This window comes from Plecotus auritus (assembly GCF_963455305.1).
Source record: "Plecotus auritus genome assembly, chromosome: 6".
NCBI classification, from domain to species: Eukaryota; Metazoa; Chordata; class Mammalia; order Chiroptera; family Vespertilionidae; genus Plecotus; species Plecotus auritus.
In genome coordinates, this window is record NC_137773.1 from 33,374,081 (window position 1) to 33,396,681 (window position 22,601).

Here is a 22,601-nt window from a genome sequence, read left to right on the forward strand (position 1 = left end):
CGGGATTTCTTCCCTCAAGCTTTATCTCAGCACTCCATGAGACCTTCAGCAGCCTGCACCCGAAACCCATCCATCCATCCATCCATCCATCCGTCCATCCATCCATCCATCCATCCAGATCTCTTCTTGTTCTCAGAAAGAGTATTCCTTGGCCCCGATCACTCTGTCCTGCCAGATGAGCTGGATAGTTACAGATGGGCTCCAACAGAAAGGACTCTTTCATGGAGAAGGCATCCATGTGTCTATGGGGGAAGGTGAAGTCAGCCTGTCAAAGGCGAGCAAAATAACCACAACCACAGACCCAAACCTTGGGCTAACACAGAATTGAGAGCCTGCTATTCCCGGACCTTCTGGTGTCCCAGGCAGACTCTCCCTGACAGCATAGCTATTCCTGAGCATCAGTCTCCAGGCATGAGTTTAGTGGGAAATGTCATCTTCTGGCAACCTGCAAGGGCAAATGTTACGGGTTAGCAGAGGCATCTGTGACGGGCTTTGAGGCGGGGCACAATGGCGAGCCACCGCGGTTTAGGAGTCCAGGCTCCATCATACACTCTACCTGTGATCGCAGCACATTTAGGGGGTTATCAAAGTGGGGTGAGGATTTCTATTGTGGCTGGAGGGGAGTTTTCTTGGGCATGGCTCAGGTGGTGGCACCTCACGGTAAGGACACAGCACTAAGGAGGGGAAAGCCCACAGCCGCACTGATCCCCCCTTTGCTCTTCTCCAGCCTGCACGGACAAGGAGTTGAGGAACCTCGCTTCCCGGCTGAAAGACTGGTTCGGAGCCCTTCATGAGGATGCCAACAGGGTCATCAAGCCCACCAGCTCCGACGCGGCCCAAGGCAGTAAGACCACGTCACTCTGGCTAATTTATTTCATTTCAAACACCACGTTTCCTCAGTTAGCGGACATTGTTGAATTAGCAATAATAGCATTTTGGGGTGAACAAAGATACTGTACATTAAATATTCACGCTGACTTAAAATATGTCCCAATTTCAGAAATATTAAAATATAGTGGAGGGAAAAATGCCTCCGAATCTAGACAATACAATAGTCTTACGTATTTTGGATCCATAGTTGGGAATCTGCATTTACAGAGTAACTTAAGTGTGGTTGCAAAATTATCATATGTTTAGTATACACATTTGGGGAAATAGGTTAAATATATATAAAATGCAAAAAAAATCTATAAAGCCATTATTTTAACAACTGTTAGGCATGTTATGGTATATACATTTTCCTTATCATATAGGAAAATATGTGTGTATATATATCACACTTTGCAGCCTGTTGTATGACCTTTTATCATTTAGCAATATACTGTGGCTACCTTTCTATGTTGTTGAGTAGGATTCTGCTTGTAATAGCTACAGAGAATCCCGTTTTATGGATATAACATAATTGATGTCGACCTTTATTTTGGAGTCTTGGAGTTGTTCTAATGTTCAGCTCTTTTAAACAATATTGTAGCAAACACCTTTGATCATCTGTCTCAGTCAACAGGAGACTGCATTTCGTTCCCACAGACACTCCCAGGCAGGGGCCCCTTACCCCATCACCAAACTGCAGGGCCTCCTCATAGACAAGGGAACACTCAGAACCGGTCCTCACATTTGTACTTGGACAGTCTCTCTCGATGATGCCTTCTCCACACGGGGTAGGCTTCTCCACACTTGGCCGTCAGCACAGGGAGGGTTAGTCAATAATACAGTTAGTCCAGGACAAGGAGCTTTGTAACTGTTGGGATCCAATTAACCAGCATCAGGTCTTCAGCCAAAAGGAGAATGGTCCCCTTAATTCTTGGTTATTCTTTGCTGTTCAGACCCATAGATACTGGTAGAGAACATTGGTGTGGGGGACACTTCTTCCACTAATTTGGATTTTCTGCAGTAAAGGAAAGAGAGTGTTCGCTTCCTGGAATCTAAGTGTCCACAGAGAGTTTGTGTCTGGTGAAGGGGAAGTGGGTGTGTTTTTATTCCCGCTGGGGCTTCCTTGGGAGTGTGGACAGGTAATCCACAGGTGGTCTGGAGCAGCTTTCCCCTGGGATCCTCCCAGAGCACTTTGCTGTGCGGAGAGCTGCTCCTCGCCACCACCATCCCGGGATCCTTCTGCAGACACCGGGAGCCTGGGCAAGAGCTGCCCTGGCGGGAAGCTAACTGAGTCCTGAAGGGGCTTCTGGTTTGATGGCCAAAGTAGCTGGAATGAGGGGAGCAGAGGGGAGTGTGGCATGGAGGCCGAGGAGGCGGAAGACCGAAGCCAGGTAACCCTAGACGTCCCACGTGCTTGGGCCCAGTTAGGAGGGCTGCTTTGTCCCCCCACCCCACCCCTAGATATCAGATGCAGGCACGTCTTTTCCAGAACCTTCCAACTAGGTGGGAAGTGGGCTTGGCCCTTCTGGGCACTTCTTCTCGGTGGGCAGTCAGCAGTAAACTCCTCTTTCCCGGGTGCTAAATTTTAATATCCTATGAAATAGATGCATAAAGTATTCTGACAGCAAGTGTGGAGCCACTTAGTGTTGGGGTAAATTATCTTCCTGACGTGGTAGCCCCGGGGTAGTCATCAGTCAAATGAGAGGCCACACTGGGTCCCCCAGTCTCTGTCCTTGAAAAAGATGTTCTCAGATGTGTTCTAAGATAGCAAGAGGAATACATATAAAAATGGAAAGGTTTTTGTGTTTTTAGCGGTAAACTTTACGGGAGCTAGAAAACTTCTCTCAACAAATAGCTTTATTGAGCATTTACTATGCGCCTGTCCCAGCTCAGGCTACGGAGGGGATGGCAGCCTGGGCCTCTGGGAGCAATGCGGGAAGCACTGGTTCTAGCAGAGTGCGGGGCGGGGGGTGGGGGGGCAGTCCTGTACCCATTTACTGGCTTCCGGAAGTGGAGACCCTTTGGTAAAAACAGTGCTTTAAAAAAGGAGGGCATATTTTGCTCTTACGTTGTACTGACTAAGCAGGGTTCCTGGTGATGTACATAGAAGCCCAGTGACAAGGATGTGGGTCGGATTATCAACCTCCTCAGGACCCTTCGCTAATGCCCCTGTGTTCCTGCACCTGCCTTGCACTGCCCATCCCCAAACAGGGCACCTCGCCAACTGGATGTCCTCATGACAGCAGGGTCATGCATCCTGCTGGGCGGAGGCAGCCCCAGGAGAGGATGGATTGAGAATGCAGACTCGGGGCAGGGCTGCCTGGGTTTGAATCCCAGCTCCACAATTGTATGACCTTGAGCTTTTATTTTTCCATCTGTCAGTGGAGCAGATACAGAACCATTTCATAGGTCCGTTACAGGGGTTCCTTAAGTAAGACAAAAGTGAACCTTTGTCATCAGTTTTCTGGGAAGATAAAACCAGTCCTAGAAATCCAGCTTGTACAGGTATAATGTGAAATCACGAGTGCTTTTGGCTCTGAAAGAAAGTTAGATTTGGGGCATGGCCTCTCTGGGGCTTGGCTATGGTAGACTCAGGATCCCAAATGGTAAGCAGAGTGTTTTTCTTTGGGTGCATACAGTTTCCATTGTGGCAACAAGTATTTCTTTAAGAAAATGACCCCTCCTCCCAGGGAAATAAGAAATTACTGTCTGAGTCAGTTTGGGTTCCAGCTCATGTACCTGTTGAGGGGCGAGCAGAAGAGCAGCACGGGAAAGTGCGGCACCGGCGCGTCCCGGGCACCTGAGGCCGTGTGGGAAGGCCCGCAGTGCAGCGCTGCGCCACGTGGTCGCTCTTCCTGCCGTCCTTTTACAAGGTCTCCCTGAATGTCGAAGCGTAGTGTGCAGTGCTGCTGTTAGTTCTCTTACTCACCCTGTGTGTACTCTTCTTTCAGGCATACCCCGGGTTAAGCAAGTCTTGAAAATGAAAACTGATACTTACGTTACAGATAAATGAGCATTGGAGATTTTTGCCCCTTAAACATATTTTCCTTAGATGCTAACTTCTGGTTTTGTGCATTTTAAAATGTTTCACTTAAGCTCCTCCTCCCTCCCCTTCTCCCCCCCCCCCACCCCCACAGACACACCATATTCTAGCAGAGTGCCACTGAGACCGTCCCCTAGGGGGGAACAGCCTCAGGAAGGTGGGGGCGGGGGGTGGTCGGGATGGGCGCTGGGCCTCCTCCCGGGCAGGAGCATCCAGGCCGTGGCCGCTGACACGCCTTCCCTCGGCAGGGTTTGACACCAGCATCCTGCCCATCTGCAAGGACTCCCTGGGCTGGATGTTCAACAAGTTGGACATGAACTATGACCTCCTGCTTGACCACTCCGAGATCAATGCCATCTACCTGGACAAGTACGAGCCCTGTATTAAGCCTCTCTTCAACTCCTGTGACTCCTTCAAGGACGGCAAGCTCTCTAACAACGAGTGGTGCTACTGCTTCCAGAAGCCTGGAGGTAAGGCAGGAGGGAGGCTGGCCGAGCCCAGGGCAGCCATGCGGGCAGGACCACACACTGGGGAGGCAGAGATCAGCAGGAAGAGGGACTTGGCTAGAGAATAAAGCCTCCAGCCCATTAAAGGTTCTTTTCTCTTATTTTCTTTCTATTTTTATCATGTATTTTAGAAAACCCTAGAGCATAATCAAGGAGTCTGTTATTTCAAATTTTCCTTTTGGGAAAAATCTCTTAATTATATTGTGCCTCAGCCTTTTCATCTGTAAAATGGGTGTGGAAACCTTTGCAACATAATTCTCAAGATCACTGTGGGAAATTCCCACTGTCACATGAATTCCTATGTTCCCCTTAGAAAAAAACCATGTGTCAGATTCTGGGATAGTAGGAATTATACTGAGTATCTTAGACAAGGATATTGTGGTTATAAATAAACTCTGGCTAACTGAAGAAATAAAGAAGGCAAGCTTTGAAGAATACGTGGACAGAACACAGGGGCATCTTGTGTAGCACGTCAGGAGAGTGAGCCTGCACTTGTGCAGACGAGGGACTAGAATGCAGCTCAGGGATCCAGCAGGAGCTGTGAGACTCCCTGTGGGGTCTCAGGTCTGGCTTTATTTCTCTCTGTCTCAGCTTCCTGGGCGGGAGGTGGGATGGGGGCGGGGAGGGCGGGGGAAGGGGGGCGGGGTGCCCAGGCTGGTGGTCCACAGCTCACAGGACTAGCAGAAACTCACTTCCAATCCCAAACCCAGAGAGTCTGGTCCAGCTTAGTTCAGGTCTCCAGGATAACATACTATGTGCATGGCTGTCCGAACCCACCCCGGGAAAGAGAAGGGTATGAACATTAAGGCATTTAAATTGTATATGTGTTGCCCTGGCCAGTGTGGCTCGGTTGGGCGTTGTCCGGAGCACAGAGGGTTTGCCGCGTTGATTCCCGGTCACGGCACATGCTGGGGCTGCGGGCTCCATGACTGGTGGGGGCGTGCAGGAGGCAGGTGATAGAAGCTTCACTCTTGCATCAATGTTTCTCTTCCTCTCTCTAAAAATCAATGGAAATATTTTTTTTAAATTGTGTATGTTTGCAGTGAATGCACAAACAGTACACATACAGCAGAAAATATAAGTAGGCATCACAGAAGAGCACTCAGTGAGAAGTACATACGTGTGTATGTTTATAGAATTATATGACACATTCCTGAAAAACAGAATTACTGGTCAAAAGGCCATGCACACTTTTAAGTTTGAGAAGCTTCCAATTTGCTCTCCAAAGAGGGCAATTTTTACTCTCATGAAAAAATATACAAGAACACCTCGTTGCCCATGTTCTTCACAAACTATGTGACCATTCTGGACTCCATTTCCCTTGTTATGACTTAGGCTGAACCGCTTTATGTTTGTTTGAGACACGCTTCAGTTTCCCTGAAATGCCTAGTATTTTTCTATTGGGTTCTTGTGGTTGTTCGTTTGTTTTTAACAGGAATTATTTCTAAGGATATTAGGACTGTTGTAGTCATACGTATTGCAAATGATTTTTCCCAGCTTCAACTGTATTTTAGCTAGGGAGAAATGTTAGATTTTAAGATAGATTTCTCCATCTTTTACTTTATGGCCTCTTAGCAGCCACAAAGCTTACATTATTAAGCTTAGAAAGTTATTTCCCAGTTTAAGATAGTATAGCCGTTCTCTTGTGTGTTTCCTTCCCTACCTTTGGGATTCTTTGTGTGTATGTTTGTTGAAATCTTGTATCACTGTAGGTTTTTTTTTTGTTGCACAGTCAAGTGGGGTCCCAGCCCCCACCCTCTCTTCCACCCGTGTCGGAAAATGGGTGTCCAGTGGCTCTTCCGACCACTAACCCATCTTTCTCCTTCCGATGTGAAATGCTTCCTCTGTCATAGAAAACTCCTACGTGTATATCCGTCTATTCCGTCCTATTAATTGAACTATACATTCGTTAGTTCTAAACTCAAGTTACAGTTGTTTTACAGTCCGTTTTAATATCCAATGGGGCCAACCTCCGCTGCCATTGGTCTTTTTTTCAGAATTTTCCTGGATGTTCTCATATATTTGGAGCTTTAGAATCAGTCTATTCAATAAGAAAGTGCTTACTGGTTTCCTTTTAGAATCAGGCACAATGAATTACTGTGGAGAGAAGCGGTAGCTGTAGACCTGAATCATTCTGCCCAAGAACAGGATCTGTCTGTGGACCAGGGCGGTTACAAGTTCTGTTCTCACCAACATTTCTACGTCCTTGTGTTTGTTGTTGCCATTGTACACGAAACCAATTATTTCTCCTTGTATTGCCTCGCCAGTGGTGGTTTCAATATTAATTTGTTCTCAGCCACCTTACTAAATTCTCACTGTGTGTAAGTGGTTTTTCTGGTTGGTTTCCTTGGATGTTTCAGCTGTGCAGTCATACCATCTGCAAACAGTGCTGATTTTCTGTCTTCCTTCTCAATTTCCATACCTCATTTCTTTCTCTTTTCTAATCACATCTGCTAGTACTTCCAAATTGATGTTAAATAATAGCCATGCTTTTTACTTCGATAGAAATGCTTGCAGCGGTTCAGCATGAAGCTTAGTGACAGATCTGGGCTTGAGTTCCTTAGCCAGGGTTCAGGTTTAGCCTGGTGAGCGCAGCCTCAGTGCTCGGGCCTCCCCTGGACCTGGAATGTCAGGGCAGGCTCCCCTCTCAGCAGGACCCACACCTGTGGCTGGGTGAGTTGACAAGGTAATTTGTGGTAGTTCTTTTCTGTTTCTCATTTTGTGTGGTTCTACCATTTTCTTAAATAAGTTATTTTTTGTTAGGTCCCCACCATCTCTGTCCCTGACCCCGAACCAGTTCTGGGTTTTCATTTCCCGTCCACATTTCATTATTATGAACTTGAGGCTAAATTTTTTTTCCCGAAGTTTTTCCTGATCTATAGACCTTCCATGTTGGTGTCTGGTATTTCCATTATGGCTAATTTATAGATAGCTCTACAATTTAGGATCTCAGTGCCTCTTTGGCCCAAGACAATTGTTAGAGCCACTTTTAAGCTTTCATGTGATGGGATTATTTGTTCACTGGTTTTGATTTTATTCTCTTTAATTTTATTACTGAGTTTGGGTTTTAGACTTTTCCCCCTAAACAATTCTCATGGGGAATGTATTCTTTGAAGTAGTCCATGTGAAAATATTTGTTTTTTTTTATACAGAAACAAAGGTGCTAAGCATAAACTTCCTGGAGTTAAGTTCCTTTTCTTGATGCCTTTTTAAAACGTTCTCCTAGCACTGGGTGTCAGTACAGAATAATGGGAACCCATACCAATTGTTTTCCCTTTTACTGGTGGTAGAGCCATTTTGCCTGGAAGCCAAAGGGATTCTTCACCTTTAAGGGCACGGATTTCCTAGGACAGGTCTCGGTTTCTCTCAGCCCACATCAATCTGCTGAGCGGTTACGTTCGGTTGGATTACCCTCTTCTGGGGAGGACTGGTTGCAGGTGGATGCTGCGCATCAACCCTGGAGCTTCGGACAGAGCCTTTGTTTCTTTCATTGCTCAGTTGTTCTCTTTCTCTGTCACTTTCATCCTTGGCCCTTTGTATCTGTGCATTAAACTCCAGCCTTACAGTCTCCTTTCCGTGAGAACCCCTGACCACAGAGAGAGCGCTGGGTTTTGACTTTCATCTGCTCAGCAGCAAACCTGTTCTGTGGCGACTCTTCACCTGGAGTTTTGTGCTTTCCTCTGTCCCCTGCAGCAGTGTTTAGCAGGTCTCAGTCCGATTTATTTTTCCTTACCTTTCAATAAGCAGAATTTTTAAAACCACTGGATGGAGCACAATTGGAGGGAGAAGCCTTACGACATGAATCCTGTTTCAAAGGACACTATCTGCGATGGTGATATCTTCCTGCCCTTCTCTCCAGGGCAGTCTTCCTGTGCCCACAGCTGCTGCTCCGTCCTGTCCTGCCTCCCACAGAGAGGAATTTCCATTTGCTAAGCGCCTTACATGGTTGTTGTAAAGATTAAACTAATGAAGATGCAGAGTTCTAGGACATTGTCTGGTACATTCTACGAATTCATTAAATGTTCATTATTTATCACAGTAAACACCAAATTTAATCGTCACAGATGGAATTTGTTTTCCCTTTTCTGTGTTGTTTTCAGTTGGTATCTTAAACCCAGAAGTAAACACAATGTATTTTAGAGCCAGTTTCTCTCGGGAACAAGCAGCAGGCCTGGTGGCGCTGGGAGACCCGCAGGGGGACAGATGTGACCAGGTGCTGTCCAGGCCCCGCACCTGCACTAGAGGTAGTCCAGGTCCCTGGGGATTAGAGCACCCCTGTCTGTGCTCGGAGGACCATGAGGGCTGGCAGGGCCTCCCAGAGGCACAGGACCTGCACAGGTGAGTCCTGGGAAGGCTTAAGAACTAGGGAGGTCACCTTTCTTTGGGCTTGAATGGAAGAAGGTTCTCTAGGGAGTAAAAGAGTGTGATACCCTTTTATATGCCCTGCTTAGCCATGTGGTTCCCTCATCGAAAACTGAGGGTTCTGTGCTTGCTCATAACAGCCTATGTTTTATAATTGAGGCTCGGAGACTGAGACACGTGCCCAGAGCACTCAGCTGAAAGTTATGCTCGCTGTCTCTCTGACCCTGTTGTACTCTCCTGGGTAGTAAGCCATGAGGCCCAGTCTACCCGCTTCCTTTCCATAGCAAGACCCTCTGGTTAGCTGGTCTGTGGATTCTGAACACATACCCATTAGGAAGCGTCGCTCCTCAGCTCATTATTTACTTCCCTATAAAAGTCTGTTAGCAAATCACTTCTTAGACACCTGGTATTTGCTTGATATGGCGGTGGGAAGCAAATTCCTATACAAGGAGCCCCCAAGTACTATTTTAAGTACCTCGTGGTGTGAGTTTGTCTTTTTAATTAGTAACACTCTGGCCTGGATTTGTTTTGCTGCGTAGTAACAGCAGGTGCAGTAACCCACTCCCAGGTGTGCCGCTGTCTGCATTTCCTGTCAGGAGGGAGGCCAGTCGCTAGGGATGATTCCTGACTTCCATACACTCCATTGCAGGTCTCCCTTGCCAGAATGAAGTGAGCAGGATCCAGAAGCTGAGCAAGGGGAAAAGCCTGCTGGGTAAGTACAGTTTCTTGCCACTCATTGCAACAACTAATTAAAGCAACATGTCTCTTGCAGTGATATTGAGCACAGCAATGGTTATTCAGTTAGGGACCCGTGTTTCATGAAGGAAATGCCTCACTTTACCCCATACAGGTCTCCCCCAGGGAGCTGGTACTAGGCCACAGTCAGCTGGGCCCGGCATGAGGGCCATTGAGTTTGCTGAGAACTAGTGAGAGGAGAGGCCAGGCTGGTGGGCAAGCCTGCCAGGGCTGGAGTCTCTCCCCTCACCTAGGGCTCCAGTGAATCTCTGCTTTTTCTTCTTTCAAGCACAGTCATTGAAGGGAGCTCTCGAGTGCTCCTTCCAGCTCTAAAATGATAGAACTCCCTGTATTCCCAGCTCAAGCTGCCCATTCAAGGAGGAGATGAGCCATCCTCCCTCGTAGGACTATCAGATAGGACTCAAAGGACGTGAGCGTACGTGAGCATATTTCTTTCCCATGCTCACGTGATCCCTGGAAAAGAAGTGTAAGGTGTCTGGTCTGGACACCACACATTGGTTCTCTTTCCTTTGTCCAAATGATAAGGTGGAAGCAGGTGGGTTGTGTGATTTCCCAGACATGCAGGTCTGGCCAAGGTGGGGGAAGCAGAGCTGGACTGCGGGAAAACGCGCTCCCTCTAGCTCCACGCCAGCCCTGAAAGGTGGGTACAACTCATTGTTTGTTGGAAAAAAGGAGTAAGCATTTGCTTTCCTTTTTTTTAAACCATCTGACCAGCTGCAGCAATAACGCGGGATTATACGTATTAAGCATTCGGGGGCAGTGCATTCCCTAGGCAGCTTGCCATTGCAGAGGTTTATTTGCCTGATGGAAATGGGCAGGTTTTTCACAGATTGTCAGGCAAGGCTCTCTGTGGACTCTGGCGGTTTCCCCCTCCTGACACCTCAGAGTACACACTCCTCCCTTCCCCTTTTGAAAATTACTTATTTCACTGCTTGCCTCAAACTCTGCACACCTGACTCTCCAGAGTTGGGAACTTGACCTGTCTGGTCCTAGGCTCTTCCCCCATGTAAGCACAGGAAGTCCTCTTTCGGACCTGAAGGCCAAGTGGAGAGACTCCCCTGCCCCCACAGGTCTTCCTGTGGGACCTGTGCTTACTGACCTGATTCCTCCACGTGGGAGGTCACTTGGGTCTGAGTGATGTGCCCAACACCCACAGGTACTTACGGAGCGAGTATAATGCTATTTCTAAAGTAGTTGTTTCCATTGGGTGTGGATATCTCCTTACTGCTTCATTAATTCATAACGCATGAGACATAAGACGTGGTCTGAGATAACATGTTACATCTCCCATTCTCTGAGCTCACATACTTGAAATGCCTCCTTCTCTCCAGACATGAGTCCACCTAGTTTCCAAGCTTGCTTCCTATCACATCTCCCCACACATGGCGATGACTCTGGCTGACTCATAGAAATACCGTTTATCTGCTTACAAATTATTTTTCTCATGGTGAAATCTAATATAATACATTATTTTTTTAAATTGAAATGCCCCTGAATACAGACAAAACAAGCAACAAAAAATTCTAATCCATTACAATTACTGCCATTACAATCCGTTATAATTACTTAAAAGAGTGGTCATCCTGCCACATTATAGGTGTGGAGCAGCACCTGCTTCCTGCCCACCTGCGGGCTCAGCCCAGTGTTGTTTTGTTGGCTTAGTAGGCACCTGTTTTCCAGCTGCAGCTCGAAGAGCAGCCACGTTTCTCCAGCTCTCCTTGCTCTCCTTTGCAGGTCCTATTTGAGCCTCTGTGCACGAATCTCTCTGCATTTTGGTAACTGAAAGCATCTATTTTTTCTTCCTCCTGCTCCCTGAAGACTTGGGGTGCTGAGAGAGTCCCTAAGTTGGAGTGTGGGCACCGCCTTTCTCACTGCAGCATCAGCAGGCTTGCCTATCACTTAGGGATGGTTTTCTGGGGGCCCCGCCCATCTGTGATGCTGAGGAGCCTGCTACATGGAGTGTTTACAGTACTCCCTCCAGTCAGCTGGATCAGGGCTCAAACCCAGGTTCAAGTAGTAAAAATCTCTCCCTTCCTTGCCACACTTCTTTCTGGGGTCTATACCAGTGGTCGGCAAACTGCGGCTCGCGAACCACATGCGGCTCGTAAGCCGCTGTTTGCCGCTCTGTTGACTAATGAGTTTGCCGACCACTGGTCTATACCATCAAGTAAGAGGTAAATTTAAAAAGGTACTTAGTCTAAAAAAATCAGAAATAAAACTCGGGAGTAGGAAACCACAATAGCAAGCAGAAGCCTGTCTTCACAGGTTTGATGCAGACAGTCCACTCACTCAGGAGAACCTCTCATAGAAGATGAGCACAGTCATCAGACAGGCACACTAAGAAAAACCCAAACTAAACCAGCCATAAAGATTATCTGCAGTTCAATAAGAATCAGCTTAGCAACACTGACTGAAGAAATCTTATCTCCAAGTACTGAGAGGAAACCACTTGCAACCTAGAAAGCCAACTTACCCCACGAGCATGCTCAAGTGTGATGACAGCGTTGTGCCCAATCCCAGGCGTACTGAATCTCACTCGGATGATTTGCTCTGCAGAAGATAAATAATCCCAGAGGAATTAACTGTAAGAAAAGACATGCAGCTAAATCTACATAAATATGCTATGAAATGTTTTGATAGCAAGCTAAACTTAAGATTTCAGAGTGTTGGTGGCAGTGAGAAAAAGTGGTAAAAATGTTAAATTTCTGATTTGTTCAGGAAGGACACAAAACATAGATTAACTTTAGATCTTATCTATACTAATAAAATGGTAATATGCTAATTAGACCGGGTCGACCGGACATCTTCCGGTCATCCTTCTGGACAAAGCCAGAGTGGCGGGGGCTGAGGCAGAGGCAGTTAGGGGTGATCAGGCAGGCAGGCAGGTGAGCAGTTAGGAGCCAGCAGTCCAGGATTGGAGAGGGTGCAGGCCGGGCTGAGGGACCGCCCTCCCTCCAGCCCCCCCATGCATGAATTTCTGCACTGGGCCTCTAGTAAGTAAAAATATGCTTCTCTGGGAAATTTAAGGCTAATAAGATAAACCTATAGAAGAAAATCATGGACTACATAAAATGTAATCATTTCAACACAAAGCAGAAAAGGGGGAAATAAAAAATAGAAAACAAAAAATAGAGTGGTAGAAATAAGAGCAAACCTATCTGTAATAACAATAAATATGAATGGACCTAACTCAGAGACTATTGATTTGCATTTTTGAAAAGAGAGTTACATATAAAACACAAAAACTTGAAATTAAGATAGTAAAGACTCATTATTATAGCATTGTTAAAATCTGACAGAAACAACCACTTACTTTGGAATTCTAAAAATAAAGACAGTATCATCTTGCTGAAATGCACCTTTTACTATGTGACATCATCAATTGGTATACCCATGACTAAAACAAAATTGCAAGGAGGAATTGTCATATTTATAAATAGAAACTTTAAATACAGCCCTCTCCTTAAAACTTACAGTTCAAGTAGGCAGAGAGAAGAATTGAATAGTATGATTAATTAGCATTCATATACATGTATTCCTTTACATCAGCATAGAAATTAATCTTTTCAAACACACATGAAATATTTGCCACAGATTATGCCAAAAAAGAAAACTCAACCAATCTCAAAAAACCATCACAGACCAAATTCACTTGCCACAAACCAATAAAAGTGGAAGTCAAAAATGAGATTGTTAAAGCCCCATACATCTGGGTTTTAAAAATAATTACTCAAAGATGAAGTACAGTATAAACTACAAAACATTTAAAACTGACTGAAAAGGAAGGCACTGTGTACCAAAACTGGAGGGAGGCAACCACAGTGAAACTTAAGAGGAACATTCATAGCTTCAAGTGCATTTATAAAAAGCACAGCTAACAAAACTTTCAAATCGGGAAGCTTTAGGAACACCGCAACAAGCTGAAATGATTACAGCTAACACAGAAAACAATGACGTAGACCAACTGTTGCCAGTATGAAGGCTCAAGTGCTACTGTGAATTTAGTAGTGGGATGTAACCTCAGATATAGGAGAATACTGTAAACTTTCCATTCCCAAACTTCAGTGTGTATCAGAATCACATGGAGGGTTAAGTCACCATTTCAAACACAGTAGGTCTGGGGTTGGGCCCAAAAATCTCTTTTCTGAGACATTTCCAGGCGATGTTGCAGCTGCTGGTCCTATGTGAACACTTCGAGAGCCACTGCTATCAACCAATTCATAACGATGATGAAAACCTACTTGAAATAGACACTATGATGACCATATCTGAGACACAAAGAACCAAGAGACCGAACTGGATTTAAAAAACCATGACATTAATTTAAATCAGAATGCTACTCATTACCACAATATGCACCAGGCCCAAAATACTTTTATGGAAGAAGTCATTCTCATCCTATCTAATAAAAGAGTATTATGCAAATTGACTATACCTCTGCTACACCCACAAGCCAATCAGGAGCGAGTATGCAAATTAACCCAACCGAGATGGCTGTGGCCACAGAGAGAGCAGGAGGCATGGGTTTCCCCGGCAATGGAGGAAGCCAAGCTTTCCACCTGCCCTGGCCTGCCTTGGCCTCTGCTTAAGGCTATAAAGTTTCAATTATAGAAGATAAATAAATCCCAACAAAAATGGCGGCAGCCACGGAACTAGAGAGAGAAGGAGGCTTGAGTTGCCCCCGGTGATGGAGGAAGCCAAGCTCCTGCAGCACTGGCCTGCCTTGGCCTCCACTTGGGTTGCTAGGGGGCGTGGTCGGCCTGCAAACCACCACAGGCCCCTTGCCCAGGTGGCCCCACACCCCAAGGGAACCCCCACCCTGATCCGGGACAACTTCAGCCAGCCCCCATCCATGCACCAGGCCTCTATCCTATCTAATAAAAGAACAATATGCAAATTGACCATCACTCCAACACACAAGATGGCTGCCCCCATGTGGTCAAAGATGACTGCCCCCATGTGGACACAAGATGGCCATCATAAGATGGCCAGCAGGGGAGGGCAGTTGGGAGGGACCAGGTCTGCAAGGAAGGGCAGTTGTGGGCGATCAGGCCAGCAGGGGAGAGCAGTTGGGAGGGACCAGGCCTGCAAGGAAGGGCAGTTGGGGGCGATCAAGCCTGCGGTGGGGGGGCAGTTAGGGGTGACCAAGCTGGCAGAGGAGGGCAGTTGGGGGCGATCAAGCCTGCAGGGGAGGGCAGTTAGGGGTGACCAGGCCAGCAGAGGAGGGAAGTTGGGGGCAACCGGGCCTTCAGGGAAGGGCAGTTGGGGGGGACCCAGGCCTGCAGGGGAGGGCAGTTAGGGGTGACCAGGCCTGCAGGGGAGGGCAGTTAGGGGCAAACAGGCTGGCAAGGCAGCAGTTAGGCATCAATCAGGCTGGCAGGGGAGTGGTTAGGGGGTGATCAGGCTGGCAGGCAGAAGTGATTAGGGGCAATCAGGAAGGCAGGCAGGCAAGTAGTTGGGAGCCAGCAGTCCTGGATTGTGAGAGGGATGTCCAACTGCCCATTTAGGCCCGATTCTACCTAGGCAGTCTGACATCCCTTGAGGGGTCCCAGATTTTCATGCACCGGGCCTCTAGTTTTATATAAAATGTCTAGAGTATGGAAAAAGAGAAAAATATCCTAATTTTATGAATTTATTAGTTTGATACAGAAGTAGCAGAAACAAAATTATATGCCTCTATCACACACTAACAACAAATTATCTGAAAAAGTAATAAAGTTATTCCATTTACAGTAACATAAAAAACAATAAAATACTTAAGAATAAATTTAACAAAGGAGGCAAAAGAGTTCTATACTGAAATCCATGAGATGTTAATGAAAGAAAACAAAGGCATAGTAAAATCAAAAGGTATCTTGTGCTCATTTTAATTATTAATTAGAAGACTTAATAATACTACCCCTAACCATCTACCTATAGATTCAGTGCAGTCCCTATCAAGATCCCAATGGCATTTTTTACAGTTGAAAAAAAAATCCTAACATTTGTATGGAACCACAAAAAAATCCCTGACAGCCGAAGCAATCCTGAGAAAAAAAAGAGCAAAGCAGCAAGCATCACACTTCTGATTTCAAGTTACATTGTAAAGCTATAGTAATCAAAACCAGATGGCATACAAACACACCCTTAGACCAATGGAACAGAACAGACTCAAGAGCCCAATAATAAACCGTGCATGTATGGTCAACAAGGTACCCAACAACACTCCATGGAGAAAAGACAGTCTGTTCAATAAAGGGTACTGGAAAAATTAGATTTTTACACGTAAAGAATAAAACTAATCCCCTATCCTATACCACTCACAAAAAATTAACTCAAACTGGATTGAAGACTTAAATGTAAGACCGGAAACCATGAAACTCCTAAAGAAAACAAAGCTCCTTGACCTGGGTCTTGGTAATGATGTTTTTGGATATGACACCTAAAGCACAAACATCAAAATAAAAGACAAACATGTGGAACTATATCAAAATAAACCACCTCTGCACAGCAAAGCAAACCATCAACAAAGTGAAAAGAATCTATGAAATGAAAATATTTGCAAACCACATATCTGATAAGGGGTTAATATCCGAAATATATAAGGAACTCATACAAATCAATAGCAAAAATCACATCATCATCCAATTAAAAAATGGCCAAGGACCTGAATAGTTACTTTTGCACAGAAGATATACAAATGTCCAATAGGTTCATAAAAATGTGCTCAATATCACTAATCATTAGGGAAATGCAAATCAGATCCACTTCATGCCCATTAGGATGGCTATCATAAAAATAACAAATGCTGGGGAAGATATACTGCCCTTGTATACTGTTGGTGGGATTGTAAATTGGTGCAGCCACTATGGAAAACAGTGTGGAGCTTCCTCAAAAAATTAAAAATAGAGCTATCATATGATCTGACAATTTCACTTTGGGGTATTTTCCAAAGAAAACAAAAATATCAACTCATAAGAATATATGCATCCCCATGTTCACTGTAGCATTATTTACAACTAGAGGTCTAGTGCACAAAATTCATGCACTCAGGTCCCTCAGCCTGGCCTGCGCCCTCTCGCAGTCTGGGAGCTCTCAGGGGATGTCCGACTGATGGCTTAGGCCTGCTCCCCACACGGCCGCAGAGGCAGAAGAGGCTCCCGCCACCACCGCTGCGCTCGCCAGCCTTGAGCCCAGCTCAAGGCTTCTGGCTGAGTGGCGCTTCCCCTGTGGGAGCGCACTGACCACCAGGGGGCAGCTCCTGCATTGAACATCTGCCCCTGGTGGTCAGTGCGTGTCATAGTGACCGGTCCTTCCGCCGTTCGGGTGATTTGCTTATTAGCCTTTTATTATACAGGATAGCCAAGACAAGGAAACAACCCAAGTGTCCATTGATAGATGAATGGATAAAGAAGTTGTGGAATATATAACCAATGGCATATTATTCAGCCATAAAAGCAAAGGCAATCCTGCCAACTGCGACAACATGGATGGACCTTGTGGGCATTATGCTAAGGGGAACAAGTCAGAGGAAGACAAAAACTGTATGGTTTCATTCATAAAAACGAACAAGCAACAAAAAACATTCCTAGAAAAAGAGAGCAGATAGGCAGGGCAGGAGAAGCAGGGTGCCAAAAAGCACAAATTTCCAGTCAAAAGTGTTAGGGGTATAATGTACATGTGCCTATAGTTAACACTGCTGTGAGGTATGACCTAAATTGTTAAGTGAGTACATTCTAGGAGTTCTCATCACAAGGAAATCTTCTTTCCTTTTTTGTCTCCATATGGGATGATGGATATTAACTAAACCTATTTGGTAACCATTTCACAGTGTAAGTCAATCAAGTCATTATGCTGTACACCTTACGCTTGATGCAGTGCTGTATTATAGTATCTCAATGAATCTGGAAAAAACATTAAAAATAAAAGTTATTAATTTGGATAGTATGTGTTTGTGCTTCCTATCTATCCTTGAGCAAGTCTCAGGGCCCTGTAATCTTGACTAAGTAATAACCAACCACTAGGTTCTCTGCTAGCCCTGTAGCAAGTACCATGCCTGCCACGCGAGCCCTCTGCTGAGTCTCAGAGGGCAGTACCCCTGAGTGTCTCTCCCTCTCTAATTCCCCCAGGAGCGTTCATACCCCACTGTAACGAGGAGGGCTATTACAAAGCCACGCAGTGCCACGGCAGCACGGGGCAGTGCTGGTGTGTAGACAAGTATGGGAACGAGCTGGCTGGCTCCAGGAAGCAGGGCGCTGTGAGCTGCGGTGAGTATCAGCCCACGGTGATCTCCAGTACCCACAGGTCCTTGCTGTGTTAGGATCTGAGTAGAAACATTTCCACAGGTGACTGGTCTGCAGTGAGCGCCTTACCCCTGAAGTTAGTCTCAGCTGGGAAATGAATAAGTTTGATGTAGCGAACCCCTTAGGCCCCGTAGACATGAGTATAGTCAGGACCTAGACGTAGGGAGACAGAACAACCCTGAAATTGCATGAGATTATGCATAGCTTGTTTTTTGAGTGGCCAGAACTCACTGTGGCCACTGGGCCGGAGAACAGTTTTTGACAGTCAGGACCTGTTGCCAGCCAAGAACAACTTAGGTTGCCCTCACTTTTCAATTAGGATCATAAACCTCCCGAGAAGGTAGCAGCATCTCGGGTTTTCTGGGCTCCCCCGGAACAAAGCTGGGGTCTGTGCTGTGTAGATTGGCCCCAGCTGGGCAGGGATGCTCCCCGTTGGACAGTGAAGTGCCTGGCATAGCCCTGCAGTGAGGTCAGGTGCAGGGGGCCCCTGACATGATCATGAGTTCAGCACAAACTCACCTCAGCCTCTCCTTCCGCATGGTCAGAAGAGGAGCAGGAGACCTCGGGAGACTTCGGCAGCGGCGGCTCCGTGGTGCTGCTGGACGACCTGGAGGACGCGCGGGAGCTGGGGCCGAAGGACAAGCTGGGGAGGCTGCGGGCGCACACCCGGGCGACAGAGGACGACGAGGACGAGGACGACGACAAGGAGGACGAGGTCGGCTACATATGGTAGTGCTCACGGGGAAGAGGACAAGGCCGGCACAAACTGCAAGTCACTTCCTGTTCCTGCATTTGTATCTAAGACTCCGCGGCACCAAGGTCTCTCCTCCCTGCTGCTCTCCAGCGGGCCTACGATCCGGACGACTCCTGTTCCCAGAGCTTTCTGATTGTGCACACGGCTGTGTGGGAAGGAAGGTGTTGTTTTGTGTTTAGACCGGACTGGCTGCTGAATGAGAGCCTCCTTCCCTCCCATGAGACTTGTCCAACGAGCATGTGATGGACGTGGGATTCTGACGGTGCAGGGAGCCCCGCCCTCTCAACATCAAAGACCCTTTCTGACTCCCCACACCAGTGGTTGTACAGCATGGTTCCCGCCTTACGGTGTCTAAGTGCTTTTCTTATGTCTTGTGGATGTCGTGGAAAACACACCACACTGTCCTTTATTCCCCCCGCCCGCCACCCCTGGTGTTTGTTGTTAAAAATTAGTTACTCCCATCACTGTATCTGGCTTCCTACAAACAACGGCCTTAATTCAGTCAAGAATCCTTTTGGGGAACTAGTTTTCTTTATTAAAAATGGTATCTGGACGCTTCTCTCTGTGTGTGTGTGTGTAAATATGTACACATGTACAGAGAGACCGTGTGTGTAAGCCAGGTTCACACCCGCTCAGAAAACTGTTTGGCTGTCTATTAAAAATTCATTTGAAAACAATTACCAATTTGTCAGCTTGTCCAACCTGGATCACAGTTCCGGAATAAAGTGTCTCCAGGTCCGTTTTTGCACTAACACTTGGCACTGGTAGCTGCAGGCGGAGGAGGTTCCTTCCCGGAGCCTCTGTGACTTGGATGGGCCTCTGCCGAAGTCACCTGTCCTGCCCAAGCCATGCGACCCCATGTGGGCAGCTTCACAAGCCATTTCTCTCATTCCACCCAAAGCCCCAGGCGCAGCATCCTGTCTGCCCAGGGTCCCGCCTCCCCTGCCTACCAAGGGCTTTTCTAAGGCATGTCCACATGCCCCTGCTCGCCAAGAGACAGTAAACGTATTTCTTAGGAGAAGAAAAATTGGGATTCTGAACTCCAGGTTTAGCTTTTGCCCCTAATTCCATCCAGAAATCATGATGAGAGACACAAGCAGTACAGGATCCCCCACAGAGGCCTAGAAAGAACTTCAGAGTGGCACATGGAAGCGAGGTTTGGACTTTTAGAGCTAGTCCTGTCTCCACACCCTCACCCACACCAGTGTCAAGGTCCTAATGAAGAAAGCCCTTCACCATTTGTGCTTCTTTCCCTAAGTAAAATTTGGTGGGGTCGTCATTGCCCAGACTCCAGAATGAGTACCAAAGAGCAGTCTTCGACGTGGCCCATGTCGTTCAGTGCAGGCCCTTCGGCGCCTATCCACCTGGGTGCCCCACCAGCCACCCAGCAAGGCTCTCTACCCCACATTTGTTTTTCTTCCTGTCCCCATAAGCTCCAGCTAGTCCACAAAAAGACGTAAACTCAGGCAAAAAAACGTATTCAGCCAAACCATGATCGCAGTGGCAGCTGACCAACTGTCCACCCCAAAATGCCCATTTCTTTGTACTTTTCCCACTCACCTCAGCTCGCCTTTTCCAACCTGGACAAAGTGGCTTTAGTCTCAGATGGGAAATGAACAAGCCTGATGTAGCGAATCCCTTAGGCCCGATAGACACAAGGATAGCCAGGACCCTAGATCCTAGACGTAGGGAGACCACTCCCAAGCTCGGTATTCAGATCTCAACTCCGATCATCTCCCTGTTAATATTATTTTCCTAACTTGCACAAAACGTTGAGGTCATACTATAGAAAACAGATGTTTAATTGCAGCTAAATTACAAGAGAGTATATAAAAGAAGACATTAAAAAAAATCTCCGTTTAGACCCTCAAAGAAAACCATTGTTACTGTCTCCTCCGAGCGTGGGACAAATTAAAATCAACAAATTGATTTCTCTTAGAGAAACTAATTATCTTACGACAAGTATCAAATTAAAGACACTTAAAGCTCCTTGACATTAACTTAATGATGGAGAAGAGTGCTCAGGAGTCAGTTCCCAGGAAGTGCTGAGATGCTCATTTTCAGAGGCATTCCAAGAAGATATTTGATTCATTAAAATATGAAATAAGCCCTCCTACCAGGAGAACCCCAGGTCAGCAGAGCCCCATTAGCGCCACTTCTTGTGCCTCACATTGGCATGGCAGCATTAGATTCTTTAAAATATTTAATGATTTTCACTTGTGAAAATTACTGAAGATTAGATTCTTTTAGTTAATTTAGCCTTAGAAGGAGAATTGTTGCTTCCTTTCTTTGGCAGGAGTCCTTTAGGTAGTGACAAGGTATCCATAAAAATTATTATAAAAATACTTCTGTGATCATCTAGTCCCTTGTTTGAGACAGGCATCGAATCCTCACTCATTTTTTGGAAACTTCTTTGCTAATAGTTTTATTCTTATTCCGTAAATACTTCTTTCCTTAGCATCCAACTTAAATCCCAGAATTTCCTCCCACCATGCTTAGGTGTCCGCCACATTAATGTCTTTTTGTTCCCACAGATATTCTAGGCATGGAAACCCCTTCATACGGAATGTGAGGTTTTGGATCAGTTTCCCCTCTTTAGGCCCATTCCCCAGGCCCAGCAGGGAATGACGATGCCTTGCCCAGGTCTGCCCTCTGCCTCGCCCAGGATTCCATTCTTTTGTTTTTACCTTGGCCACACTGTACAGTAACATCCCAGATCCCTTTCTACAGTGGGTGGTTTGGGTCTTTTTATACCTTTTTCTCAAAGTCGCTGATGTGTGTCCCTGTTCAGTGTGTAGCATTGTAATGAGAGCCACCAAATCCCAAGTGTCAGTTTGCTGTCCCTCTTGCAGATGAAATAGTGATGTAGAAAACTAGTAAATTCTGAATGCTTTTTGACGTAGACTTATTTGGAATGTGAACATGACTCTTTGGTTAATAGTAACTGCTTAACTGTAGTCCCGAGTAGGTGCATTTCTGTCTGTCTCAGTAAATTTTAATTTGTCTGCAACATCTGTGTGCGTGTGCTCTGTTAGCTTGGATGTGAACTCGCAGCGTGTCCACACGGGAACTCTGGGAAGTGTGGGCGGGCGGGAGAGCCAGCGCAGGCCCCTCTGTCCCAGCTTCTGGACAGGGAGGGAGGAGGACCTGCTGGTGGTCCTACCTGGCCTGCCCCTCTCAGCACACCTGGCACCTCCAGCCCTGGCACTCAATCTAAACCAGCGGTCGCCAACCGGTGGCCCACGGACTACTGGTGGTCCGTGAGGTTCGAAAGGTTGGTGGCTGCTGGTTTAAGGAAACCTTTGGAGCTGCAGTCACCAACCGGTGGTCTCCGGACTACTGGTGGTCTGTGAGGTCTGAAAGGTTGGCGACTGCTGGTCTAAACTACATCACCTGCCCCTCCTTCTTGCTACTTTCACCTCTCTCGGGCTTCAACTTTGCTACTTAGTCCTTACCTATCACATTTCACTGCTGTTGTCTTGCTTATGACCTTAAACTCTTTCTGCCTACTCCTTCCCTCCTCTGTCATTCCCCAATTCTCCTAAAAACAAACAAACAAACAAACAAACAAACTCTCTCCTTTCCAGGGACACTGAGCTCTGAGGTCTCCTGAGTTCATGGATTAACACGAGATGCTTGTCAAAGCACCCAGGTGGAACGGAATTCTTTCCTCTCCACCTTTATGCATATTAAGGCCAGTGTGTCTATGACTTAACTAAAGGCCCAGTGCATGAATTTGTGCACATGTGGGGTCTGGCTGGCTCAGCCCCAGTTGGGGCTGATCTGGGCCAGGCCGGCTGGGAAGAGGGGATGCGGGAGGTTGGCCTGCCCCGCCGCCTGATTGAACTCCCGGTCGAACTCCCTGTCGAGGGACAATTTGCATATTAGGCTTTTATTATATAGGATTATACCCGGAGTGAGAAATTGCACCACGGGCTGAGGTACAGACTATCTTATGAATGACTCAATTCCTTTATCCCACGGACTGGGTTGCACAGACAATCCACAGACAGACCATTCATGGAAAG

The 22,601-nt window shown here is 46.5% G+C and overlaps 1 protein-coding gene across 1 annotated transcript in view; it reads left to right on the top strand.

Annotated features, from left to right (window-relative positions):
* The window catches only part of SPOCK1 (SPARC (osteonectin), cwcv and kazal like domains proteoglycan 1), a 502,022-nt gene extending 480,439 nt beyond the window's left edge, over nt 1-21,583 (top strand). Inside the window, exons 7-11 of the mRNA XM_080676953.1 lie at nt 728-844; nt 4,162-4,383; nt 9,431-9,493; nt 17,646-17,783; nt 18,365-21,583. Coding sequence (XP_080533079.1) covers nt 728-844; nt 4,162-4,383; nt 9,431-9,493; nt 17,646-17,783; nt 18,365-18,552 — 728 coding nt within the window. The 3' untranslated portion in view covers nt 18,553-21,583. The remainder of the gene's footprint in view (nt 1-727; nt 845-4,161; nt 4,384-9,430; nt 9,494-17,645; nt 17,784-18,364) is intronic.
* The last annotated feature ends 1,018 nt before the right edge of the window (nt 21,584-22,601 follow it).